Here is a 12,808-nt window from a genome sequence, read left to right as displayed (position 1 = left end):
ATTCCGTGTCTTAACTCTAAAGGCTTGGAAATAAACTTGTCTTAAGGAACAGGCCGGCTTCAACTTAATTCTGGATTTAACAGTGTGAACCAGAATTTCAGACTCATACGCGCTTCATCGCCAAGACTGCCGACATGCATCTCAGCAACATCACCCATCCCTGCCCCTCCCTCAGCTCCTCTGCTATTCAGCAAACCAACATCAGTGCCTTTTGTTACCTCCAGACTGGACAACTCCAGTGGTCTCCTGGCTGCTCCCCCACATTCTCTCAACTCGAGGAAGTATAGGCGCTATTGTGCTTTCTTGGTGGTAGCGTCGACGTGGGTGGACCAGGACAGATTTTTGGAGATGTGTACCCCTAGGAATTTGAAATCTGCTGTCCGTATCCTTCACCCATTACGCTGAGTTTGCTGACTCACGCCCTCTCTGTGTCTGGCAATGCCTCGAATTTAGCACTCTCGCCCATGTTTTCAAATTTGGATTTTGTTTATTGTCACTGAGGTACAGTGAAAAGTATTTTTCTGCGAGCAGCTCAACAGATCATTAAGCACTTGAAAAGAAAAGGAAATAAAAGAAAATACATAATAGGGCAACAGAAGGTCCACAATGTAACTACATAAACACCGGCAATGGATGAAGCATACAGGGGTGTAGTGTTAATGAGGTCAGTCCATAAGAGGGTCGTTTAGGAGTCTGGTAACAGCGGGGACGAAGCTGTTTTTGAGTCTGTTCGTGCGTGTTCTCAAACTTCTGTATCTCCTGCCCAATGGAAGAAGTTGGAAGAGTGAGTAAGCCGGGTGGAAGGGGTCTTTGATTATGCTGCCCGTTTTCCCCAGGCAGCGGGAGGTGTAGATGGAGTCAATGGTTGGGAGGCAGGTCCGTGTGATGGACTGGGCGGTGTTCACGACTCTCTGAGGTTTCTTGCAGTCTCGGGCCGAGCAGTTGCCATACCAGGCTGTGATGCAGCCCGATAGGATGCTTTCTATGGTGCATCTGTAAAAGTTGGTAAGAGTTAATGGGGACATGCCGAATTTCCTTAGTTTCCTGAGGAAGTATAGGGGCTGTTGTGCTTTCTTGGTGATAGCGTCGATGTGGGTGGACCAGGATAGATTGTTGGTGAAGTGCACTGATAGACATCAATTCAGGTGAGACGCTGAGAAGCAGTGAACCGATGCTTCAATTAGCTAAATATGTGCCGACCTGCAGCTCCTCCCGCACTGCAGGGCTGACCCAGGTCAACAGGCTTTATACCTCCACCGCTGGGTGGAGCCACAGGCGGAGCCAACAGCAGCACCAATAATAACATTCCAACACTACAACAGCAACAACCAATAACAGAACAGCAATAGCAATAAGTATACACAACAGTGGAGATGACAACACTAATAGAACAATAGAACAATAGTGAACATAATACAACAGCCTTACGCAGCCATACGTGGATCACCACAGTATCCTTAGGAATTTGAAACTGCTAACCATCTCCACCTCCAAATCCCTCCATGTCTTCTCCTTCTGATCTCTGGAATCGCCTTCAGCCTTATAGTCGCCATTTGTGTGTTTCTGTCAGAGGCATTTATTGAACTGATTGTAGATATCTGCCCCCAGAGGCTTACTCCTGGTTGCAGAGTCACATGACTATGGCAAGCCGGTTAGTTAGTACAGCATTGCATTTCCAAAACCCAAACATCCCCTTTTTCAGACATAGAGAAAAAAAGATACAAACAATCACAATCTGGTGGGGAACATGTTCAAACTGCCACCTCCCATTGAAAGCTTTGAAGCGTTCCCATTTTCAAAGGGTTTCGTAGAAAGAGGCAGTTACGATGCAGGATCTCTCAGTGATTGACGGAGTGAGCTGCAAGTTGGAAATATGATGTGTATTGTCTCTCGGCACCTTCTAGCACTGCGTAAACTGATGTCACAGCCCATCCAACCAGAGGTATGCTCTCGCTACCTCTATCTCTCTCTCCTAATAGATCCCCCAATTCATAGAAAGCAGGCTCCCCATTGAGATGAATGAAGGTGTTGTGAGCCAATTCTTGCACCATTGAGCGATGGTCAAGTCTACATTAACCTTCAGTGAGAAGGTCTACCCATCGACTCCATTTATAATTATAATAATCGCTTATTGTCACAAGTAGGCTTCAATGAAGTTACTGTGAAAAGCCCCTAGTCGCCACATTCTGGCGCCTGTTCGGGGAGGCCGTTACGGAAATTGAACCCGCGCTGCTGGCCTTGTTCTGCATTCCAAGCCAGCTATTTAGCCCACTGTGCTAAACCAGCCCTATTTGCAGTGAAGGAGAGTCATTGTTTCAGGGTCACATGTGGAAACTTATGAGAATCTTGCTCTTTGTCACTTTTCTAGTTTGGTATCAATACTGCTCCTCGGTCCTGTGTTCCTCCGACTCACCAATACTTCCAGATCTGATTGATGGGAGGTACCAGCCTGTGGCCTCCACCTACGCAATATCCCAGAACGTTGTGTGGCCCATGCCCATTGTGAAATGTTCTTTGTTCACCAGAGGGGGAAGGGAGAGTAAATGGAGGATGGCGCCATTGAATTGATTCTTTGATCTCCTGTGGGCTCCCTGCAGATTCTCGCCTGGGGTTTGAGGAATCTGAAGAGCTACCAGTTAGCGAGTGTCTCCTCCCCCAGCCTCATCGTGGAATGTGGAGGGCAGGTGGTACAATCCTGCGTCATTAAGAATGCCAAGAAGAACCCAAACTTCAACACATCCATCCTGTTCATAGAAGTGGTAAGCAACCTAAGTATTCTGCCAGTAGCTGAGCCATGAGCAACATTCCTATACAGCTGTCAGTCTCACTTGGGGAAAAATTTAAATTTCAAATGTAAAATCGCTTCGCGATATTGTTAGGTTAAGTGAATGGGCAAAATTGTGGCAAGTGGGTTTCAAGCTACGCACTCGGTTCAAGAGCAATTAGGGATGGGCAACAAATAGAACATAGAACATAGAACTGTACAGCACAGTACAGGCCCTTCGGCCCACGATGTTGTGCCGAACTAGTCTGAAACGAAGATCAAATCAACCTACTCCCAATCATTCTCGTGCACTCCATATGCCTTTCCAATAACCGCTTGAAAGTTCCTAAAGTGTCCGACTCCACTACCATAGCTGGGAGTGCGTTTCACGCCCCAACCACTTTCTGAGTAAAGAACCTACCTCGGACATCCCTCTTGTATCTTCCACCATGAGCCTTATAGTTATGCCCCCTTGTAACAGCTACATCCACCCACCCGAGGAAAAAGTCGCTGAACGTCCACTCTATCTATCCCTCTCATCAAATGGTGATCTTAACAGTGATGCCCACATCCCGTGAAAGAATAAAGGAAAAAAATGGAACTCCCCACTTTGTTCCTAAAATGGATGGACGGGTTTTTGGAATGTTGGAGAGCTCAAAACAGAGGAGATGCAAGGAGGCCTGAGCAACCAGGTACGTCAATCATTAAGCTGTCAGCTCCCGTTCCAGACAATAGCCAAAAATGCTAATGAAATCATAGAATCATCCCTACAGTGCAGAAGGAGGTCATTTGGCCCATCGAGTCTGCACCAACCCTGTGAAAGTGCACCCTAACCTAGGCTCACTCCCCCCACCCTATCCCAGTAACCCCACCAATCCTTTGGACACTAAGGGGTAATTTATCATGGCCTGTCCACCTAATCCCCACATCTTTAGACTGTGGGAGGAAACCGGAGCACCCGGACGAAATCCATGCACTCACAGGGAGAATGTGCAAACTCCACACAGACAGTCACTCAAGGTCGGAATCGAACCCGGGTCCCTGGTGCCGTGAGGCAGCAATACTGACCACTGTCCCAACGTGCCGTGAAATGTTGGCCTCTGTGTCTAGAGGACTAGACTACAAGAGGGTAGAAGTCATACTTCAGCTATACAAAGCCCAGGTTAGACCACACCTGGAGTACTGAGAAAAGCTCTGGGCACCACATATGAGGAAGGATGTACCTGCCCTGGAGGGAGCGCAGTGTCGATGTATCAGAATAATATCTGGAACCCAAGGTTAAGCTGCAAGGTAAGATTGAACAAACTCCAATTAAATTTGATTAAAAAAATTTAGAAGTCATTTGATCAAAGTTTCCCGGATGAAGAGAAATGGATAAGTTTGATGGTCGTGTGGATCTAAGACTAGTGGGGAGGGGAACATTGTCTAAACACTGTAGCTTGACCTCTCACGAATGAAATGAGGAAACCATTTTTCATGTAAAGGGTGATCGGAACTTGGAACTGTCTAGAATAATAGTAATTTTTAAATCTCAGATTGTGGGATTTCTGTTAGGGTAAGTGTGTCAAGTTAGGTCCCGGATTAACCATGATCCCACTAAATGACAGAACACTGAACTGAATGGGCCCGTGTTCTGTCCCAATATTTCAAACTCTATCAACTGTCTCATCAGAGCTCATCACGTTATTGCTCTGACTCTCCCATCAAAACCTCTTCCTCCATTATTCTGTCTCAAAACCCTCCCACGAAGATTCTGACTCTCTCACTAAAACCAAGATGTGCAGGTTAGATGGATTGGCCATGCTAAATTACCCCTTAGTGTCCAAAGGGTTAGGTGGTGTGACTGGGGTCAAGGCAGCGGAGTGGACCCAGGTATGGTCGGAGGATCGGTGCTGACTCAATGGGCCGAATGGCCTCCTTCTACACTGTAGGGATTCTATGATTTTATGAAAACCACTTCCTTTATAATCCTAAATCTCCATGTATTTTTTTTTAAATTTAGAGTACCCAATTCATTTTTTCCAATTAAGGGGAAATTTAGTGTGGCCAATCCACCTAACCTGCACATCTTGGGGTTGGGGGAGCGAAACCCACGCAAACACAGGGAGAATGTGCAAACTCCATATGGACAGTGACCCAGAGCCGGGATCGAACCTGGGACCTCGGCTAAACCTCCACGTATAACATTGAGTTATGTTATGACTGCCGCAAGTGGTTCCCCCTTCCCCCTCCCCCCTGCCCCTCCTATCCTACCAGACAGGTTATTGCAGATGTTTCTCAGCAAAGGAGTTTATCCCCAAACCACACAATGTTAGAAATGACGGGATTATAGCGTAGGTAAAAACCAGGTGGCTCTCTGCAGGAAAGAGAATCTGCCAGGATCTCAGTCTGAGCAATGCTCCATGACTAACTCCGCTGCGTGGACCACAGGGCAGGCAGTATCTGTAGGGAGAGACAGAGTTAATGTTTCAGTTGATGCTCTTGCATCAGCACTGGAGGTAGCTGGAGATGGACAGCGACAGGAAAGGTCAGAGGGAGGGGAGGAGAGAAGAAAAGGAATGATCCGTGTCAAGGTGGCAGGCAGGAGCGATAAAGTAACTAAAGGGATGATGGTGCCAGGCAAAATGAGAAGGTAATGGGATGAATAAAGAAAGAAAAGATGGGCCAAGGGGAGGTGTAAAAGGCACCGGCAGAATCACCAGGTGCGATCTAAAAAGCCAGAAGCCAAGTGATGGTGTGAAATTGGTGAACTTGGTATTGTCTGGAAGACTAGGGTGAGTCTCATGGAAAGACCAGGTTCTATCCCTCAGTTTACATTGAACTTCACTGGAACAGTGTAGGAGGGCAGGCACTTTATCACAATCTTACACTATTACTGATGCTTTTAACTCTGTTTTTTAACTCACTCCCCACCTCAGTGTTTACCAAAAGAGGAACTCTACTCCCCACCCATCACTGTCAAGGTGATTGATAACAGACAGTTTGGGCGGAGACCCATAGTCGGACAATGCACGATCAGGTCTCTGACGGATTTCTACTGTGATCCTTATATGGAGAAGAGGGATTCTGCTACTCTTCAAACTGGTAAGAGATGAATTGCCTTTTAACCCCTGTTCAACGTGCCTGATAAGATGACAGCTGTTACTTATATAGAATCATAGAAACCCGACAATGCAGAAGGAGGCCATTTGGTCCATCGAGCCTGCACCGAAAGAGCATTCTACTTAAGCCCATTCCCTACCCCTGTAACCCCACCTAACCTGCACATCTTTGGACTTTATAAAAAAAAAATTTAGAGTACACAATTAATTTTTTCCAATTAAGGGGCAATTTAGCGCGGCCAATCCACTTAGCCTGCACATCTTTGGGTTGTGGGGGCGAAACCCACGCAGACACGGGGAGAATGTGCAAACTCCACACGGACAGTGACCCAGAGCCGGGATCGAACCTGGGGCCTCGGCGCTGTGAGGCAGCAGTGCTAACCACTTCGCCACCGTGCTGCCCTTGCACAGCTGTGGACTGTGGGAGGTAACCGGAGCACCCGGAGGAAACCCACGCAGACCCGGGGAGAAGGTGCAGACGCCGCACAGGCAGTGACCCAAGCGGGAATTGAACCTGGGACCCTGGCGCTGTGAAGCAGCAGTGCTAACCAGTGTGCTGCCATACCAATTATAATAACCAATTTGAGTCAATCATTTTTGGTCATATGATGCACATTGAAATTCCAGTCAAAATCAAGTATAGACCTGAGGTGAAGTAAGCTTCAAAAGTGGCGGTTATTTGGACCAAGGGTGGTGTTGGAAATCAATCCCTGTTTAAAACTCTTCCGTTGAGTACTTCCATTGAGTCCTTATTATGTTTTCTAATATAAATTTAGTGTATCCAAATCATTTTTTCCAATTAAGGGGCAATTTAGCGTGGCCAATCCACCTACCCTGCACATCTATGGGTTGTGGGGGCGAAACCCACGCAGACACGGGGAGAATGTGCAAACTCCACACGGACAGTGACTCGGGGCTGGGATTGAACCTGGAACCTCGGTGCCGTGAGGCAGCTGGGTTAACCCACTGCACTACTGTGCTGCCCTAAGTCCTTATTGTTTTATTAGCATTATAAATCTCTATGTCCATTTTAATAAGGAGAACTGTCCCTGTAAACTTGTCTCTTTGTAGTTACATCTTCCCACCAGTGGTGGTGCTGCAATGCTCCCATAGAAGGAGTGTGACCACAACAGGTCTGAGTCTAAACCAGTAGGCTTGGGCCATCTTTTTTCTCTCTGTAGATGAACGAACACCCTCACTCCGAGATGATGTACTAATTGATATTGACGACAGACTTCCTCTGATCTCGGGCCAGGTAAGCACGTGCTTCAAGCCTGAAACCACATTCACAGCAGGACTGGGAGAAATGTATGTTTTGCTCTACCAGAGCTCCAATCTAGCTTTGTAGTTGTCTGCCTCCTTCCCATATGGACTCAGTTTGCTGAATTCAGAAACTGGCCTTTGAAGTGTCTGTGACTTTTCTCTCTCGTGCTGGTCAGACCGCTCGACATTTATCGGTGTCCGTTTCGGCTCATTGATTAATCGGACGTTATGAAGGGAAAGACAGATCTTGTGGAATGCCGTGCCGTTTATTAACTTTCATTGTCATCATATTGCAATCAGCTTTGTCCTGTGTCTAATCCCTGCTGTGGTCAAACTCCCAACATTGATCATTAACCCGCTATTACAGGACAATTGATGTTGTTGGTTTACGAGGACAGGAATGTCAAGGCTTTATCTTGATCGCATGTCGGTGGGGGTAATAAAAGACTTGCGTTTCCACATCAATTCCACAGCCCCAGGATGTCCCAAAACGCTTGACAACCAATGCAGCACTTTCGAAGTGTAATGTCGGAAATGCGGCAGCCAATTGGCACACGGTAAACAAGTATTACAAAAGGAAAGTTCAGCGGAGGTTGGAAGTCTGAAACAAAAACAGAAGATGCTGGCAGCGCCTGTGGAGGGAACAGGGGGCCGAGGTGACCTTTCGTCGGTTCTGACAGAACGTCATTACGGCCTGCTCTGGCCGGGAATACCCGCCTCCCCCCACCCCCGCCCGCCCGCTTCCCCCCCTTTCCTGCAGCAGCGGCGGCTCACTCTTGGCCACTGGTGGGTTCTTACGATCCCACCGAGGTCTACGACGTTTTGCAAGGTGCGCCTTCCCTGCTGCCCGGGTGGGGATCAGTCTGCCTTCACAGACAGTGCCTGACCTCTGGAATGTTGCCAGCATTTTATGCATTTTCTGTTTTTGGTTGCACATAGGAAACTTGCAGAGTCACCCATTGATCCATAGAAGAGCAATGCAGAAGGAGGCCATTCTGATCCTCCGAAAGAGCATCCTACCTATGCCCACTCCCCCGCCCTAGCCAGGTAACCCTGTGTACTGATCATGGCCAATCCACCTTAACCTGCACATCTTTGGACTGTGGGAGGAAACTGACGCAGACACGGGGAGAACATGAAAACTCCACACAGGCAACCATGTGATGAATCTTTTATTATTCTTATTGTCACAAGTAGGCTTACATTAACACTGCGATGGAGTTACTGTGAAAATCCCCTAGTCGCCACACTCCGGCACCTGTTCGGGTACACTGAGGGAGAATTCAGAATGCCCAATTCACCTAACAAGCACGTCTTTCGGGACTCGTGGGAGGAAACCGGAGCACCCGGAGGAAACCCACGCAGACACGGGAGAACGTGCAGACTCCATACAGATAACCAGACATCCTGTTTTGGATAGACCCCATTCATAACACTGTTGAATGCCCTGTTGTGTTTTATTTTAGTATTCATTCATTCACGGGGTGCGAGTGTCGCTGGCGAGGCCAGAGGCATGAGTGACAACACCCGTGCCCCTTAATGGCAAGGTTCTGGGTTCAAATCCTACTCCAGGACTTGAGCGCAAAAGGCAAGGCTGACACTCTACTACAGTGTTGAGGGAGCACCGCATTGTTGGAGGTGCCCATCGCTTGGATGAGTTGTTGAACCCAGGCTCTGGTTGGGTCGATGTAAAAGATCCCATGGCACTATTTTGAAGGATGAGCAGTGGAGTCCTCCCTGGTGTCCTGGCCAATATTTATCCTTCAATCGACGACGCAAAAACAGATTTCTGGTCGGTGTCACATTGCTGATTGTGGGAGCGTGCTGTGCACAAATTGGCTGCCATGTTTCCTGCATAACAATAGTGACCGCGCTTCACAAATACTTAATTGGCTGTAAAACAGTTTGGGATGTTCAGAGATCATGAAAAGCGCTTTATAAATGCAAATCGATCTTTCTCACCTCAGATGGTGGATGATATAGTGGAGGTCCCGGTGAGAGCTATGAGGATGATTCCCGACATATAAAATGGTAGCTATTTAAAGAAGCTTAAAAACATGGTCTACTCACTTTAGAGGACAGAGACATAAGGTGTGACTGAACAGAATTATAAAAAATAATGAAATAATGTCCCACTATTTACCATTGTGTATTTCAGTTGACTAGATTGGAGGTAACCAGGGTGAGCAGATAAAATGCATAAGGGTACATTCAGGCTAGATGTTGGGCAGTTCCTCTCTCCTACCTTGGAACAAATTCCTGGCTCACGTGGTGGATGTTACCTCACTACATGTGCTCACCGGAGGGATGGGATAGGTCATCCCTGAGATGGAGATCACCAGATGGAATCCCAGGTCACATAAGCTTGGTCAAGATGATCTCCCCGACTTGCTTCCAGTTGACTAGGGTGGGTAAAGAAGAAGGGTTTTCCAGTATTTTTCCCTCCCGAATTGACCCTGGGTCTTTATGTAGTTCCCTTGCCTGTCACAGGAGATACAGAGTGAGGATCGGGAATATCTAACCATTGATGTTTCAAGTATCACAACTGCACCAATGGTCTTTTTTTCCCCATCCGGCTGACCCAATGATGTTGTGATGAATGACTTGTGTTCTATATTCAAGCCAGGGTGTTGATGTTGTGCCCCTAGCTTGAAGGCGTTTGGATGGAGATGTCCTTGTTGTTGCTGTTGCTTGGTGCACTAACCCTTCTAACAAATCCTTTTAATTTGCAGTTTGCAGGCTGCATGACCAGCTCAACCTTGAATAAATTCCCTTCTATGTCCAGTCTCCATGTACGTATGTCTTCATTTACTCATCTTCAATGTCATATCTTGGGTAAATGTAATGGTTGAATTATTTAACAATCTGGTTAAAACTTTCTCACTGTTTCTTGTAGGGAACTCTTGCTGAAGACTTCAGGGGAACAAAGTGAAGGATTTCAATGTTTCTAATCCATTATATTTTTGTTCATCGTTCTTCAGGGAGTCACAGCCATGCCGAGCTGCCCCTTCAGACAGTAGTGGTAGACCTTCAGTCACTGCAGTGTGTGTGGTGAAGATGCTCCCAAAATGCTGTTAGTTAGGGAGCTGCAGGATTTATTCCCAATGACAGTGAAAAACTAGTGATAAAATGTGGGCATCAAAGAGGAGTGAAAGTTGGAGGGGAACTTTTGGCTATAGGTGTTTCCATGTAATTACAGCCCATGTCCTTCCAGCTAGCGGATGTTGAAAGTTTGGGAGGTGGAGTTTGAAGAGTTAAAACCCTTTGGCATGAATAGCTGTTTGGGGTCAGACCATCTGGGTCCCGTGTAACTGAATACTTTGTAACTCAGAGGCCATGGTTCTCGGTTAATATCCTTGAGTGAATGAGTTCAGGTCCTACCGTATCAAGTTAGGAAATTCCATAAAATCTGGTGATTTATAGGTGAACACCAGGAAGCGCTGGGCACCTAAAGAGTCACATTGTTGTAGAAACCCAACTGTGAGCCTATTACTTCAACCCTACCGTCCTTTAGGGAAGGAAATCTGCCGTCCTTACCCGGTCTGGCCTACATGTGACTCCAGACCCACAGCAATGTGGTTGACTCTTGAATGCGCTCAGGCATGGCCAATAAATGCTGGCCCAGCCAGCAATGCTCACATCCCCTAAACAAATAAAGAAAATGAAAACCCCTTGTAACATTCTTCTGACTGCAGATTCACAAGGCCTGGTCAACGCTGTGTTAGTGTCCATCATCACCTCAGTGGAACTGGCATCAGCAATAAGCCAATACCTCCGAAGATCAATGACAAAAAATTTAGCCAATTTCACCTATTTAAATATTCCCTCAGTCTTTTTCTTTCCTCCAGAGGCTGTGCCCTGCATCTTAAGTGTCCCTTCATTCTTTCATATCTGAAACTATTGGTGAAATATATTTGAAATGTATTTATAGTGATGATGTCCTGTATCAAGGACATGGATTGGGCAGTGCAGGAATGTTGTGGTAATCCATGTTTGAAATGTTGAAATATTCATTCGGGTACATACTGAAATATTCCGGAGCTAGGGATAATCAATTAAAACATTTAAATTCTTTCATGAAACTTGGGCTTCACTGGCTAGGCCAGCATTTATTGCCCATCACTAATTGCCCTTGAGAAGGTGGTGGTGAGCTGCCCTTTTGAAGTACTGCTAGTGTAGGTACACCCACTGTGCTGTTAGGGAGGGAGTGCCAGGATTTTGACCCAGTGACAGTGAAGGAAAGACAATATATTTCCAAGTCAGGCTGGAGAGTGACTTGGAGGGGAACCTCCAGGTGGTGTGGTTCCCAGGTATCTGCTGCTCTTGTCCTTCTAGATGGTAGTGGTCGTGGGTTTGGAAGGTGCTGCCTAAAGGAACCTTGGTGAATTCCTGCAGTGAGTCTTGTAGATGGTGCACAGGGCTGTCACTGTTCATCACTGGTGGAGGGTTTGAATGTTGGTGGAAGGGGGAGCAATCAAACAGGCTGCCGTGTCCTGGGTGGTGTTGAGCTTCTTGAATGTTGTTGGAGCTGCATTGATACAGGAAAGTGGAGAGTATTCCATCACATTCCTGACTTGTGCTTTGTAGATGGTGGACAGGCTTTGAGGAGTCAGGAGGTGAGTTACTCAATGCAGAATTCCTAGCCTTTCGCCTGCTCTGGTAGCCACAGTATTTATATCGTTACGACATACTGGGCTAGTGCACTGTCGATTCCAACCCTACAGGCTCCAAAGTCCCAACACAAGTGAACTAGTGAATAATTCGTAGAAAAATTACCGAAATCTTTGGCCCTTGGCCAGACAAAAATTACAGTCACCAGGTTTGTAAGTTGCAAAACAATTACTGTTTATTTATAACAAATCATGATGAAATATCCTGTAATTACAATGGGATAATGGCAAGCTAATCTACTACCCCCTTAACTGCCCCACCCTCCATACACACACACATGACAAACAAACACAGAGGGGATGGAAAAGGGTTTCTTAAGGTTAACGTGCTGGTTCAGTTGGCAGTTAAGAAGGCAAATGCAATCTTAGCATTCATGTCAAGAGGGTTGGAATAAAAGACCAGAGATGTACTTCTTGAGGCTGTATAAGGCTCTGGTCCGACCCCATTTGAAGTATTGTTAGCAGTTTTGGGCCCCGTATCGAAGGAAGGATGTGCTGGCCTTGGAAAGGGTCCAGAGGAGGTTCACAAGAATGATCCCTGGAATAAAGAATTTGTCGTATGAGGAAGGGTTGAGGACTCTGGGTCTGTACTCATTGGAGTTTAGAAGGATGAGGGGGGCATCTTATTGAAACTTACAGGATACTGCGAGGCCTAAATAGAGTGGACGTGGAGAGGAGAAACTAGAACCAGAGGACACCATCTCAGGCTAAAGGGACGGTCCTTTAAAACAGAGATGAGGAGGAATTTCTTCAGCCAGAGGTTGGTGAATCTGCGGAACTCTTTGCCGCAGAAGGCTGTGGAGGCCAAATCCACTGAGTGTCTTTAAGACAGAGAGAGGTAGGTTCTTGAGTAATAAGAGGATCAGGGGTTATGGGGGGAGGCCGGAGAATGAGAATGAGAAAATATCAGCCATGATTGAATGGCAGAGCAGACTCGATGGGCCGAGTGGCCTAATTCTGCTCCTATGTCTTATGGTCTTAATAAGGATTAAGGTAAAGGGATAAGAATC

The 12,808-nt window shown here is 46.7% G+C and overlaps 1 protein-coding gene across 1 annotated transcript in view; it reads left to right on the top strand.

The window, feature by feature from the left end:
- dysf (dysferlin, limb girdle muscular dystrophy 2B (autosomal recessive)) overlaps positions 1-12,808 on the top strand; it is a 427,787-nt gene that overhangs the window by 342,515 nt on the left and 72,464 nt on the right. The window contains exons 38-41 of the mRNA XM_072497740.1: positions 2,598-2,759; positions 5,683-5,848; positions 7,047-7,120; positions 9,861-9,920. Of these exons, the coding sequence (XP_072353841.1) occupies positions 2,598-2,759; positions 5,683-5,848; positions 7,047-7,120; positions 9,861-9,920 (462 nt within the window). The remainder of the gene's footprint in view (positions 1-2,597; positions 2,760-5,682; positions 5,849-7,046; positions 7,121-9,860; positions 9,921-12,808) is intronic.

The sequence above is a fragment of the Scyliorhinus torazame genome, chromosome 3 (genome assembly GCF_047496885.1).
Source record: "Scyliorhinus torazame isolate Kashiwa2021f chromosome 3, sScyTor2.1, whole genome shotgun sequence".
Lineage (NCBI taxonomy): Eukaryota > Metazoa > Chordata > Chondrichthyes > Carcharhiniformes > Scyliorhinidae > Scyliorhinus > Scyliorhinus torazame.
Note: the sequence above shows the minus strand (reverse complement) of the source record. Positions and strands in the feature narration are given on the sequence as shown.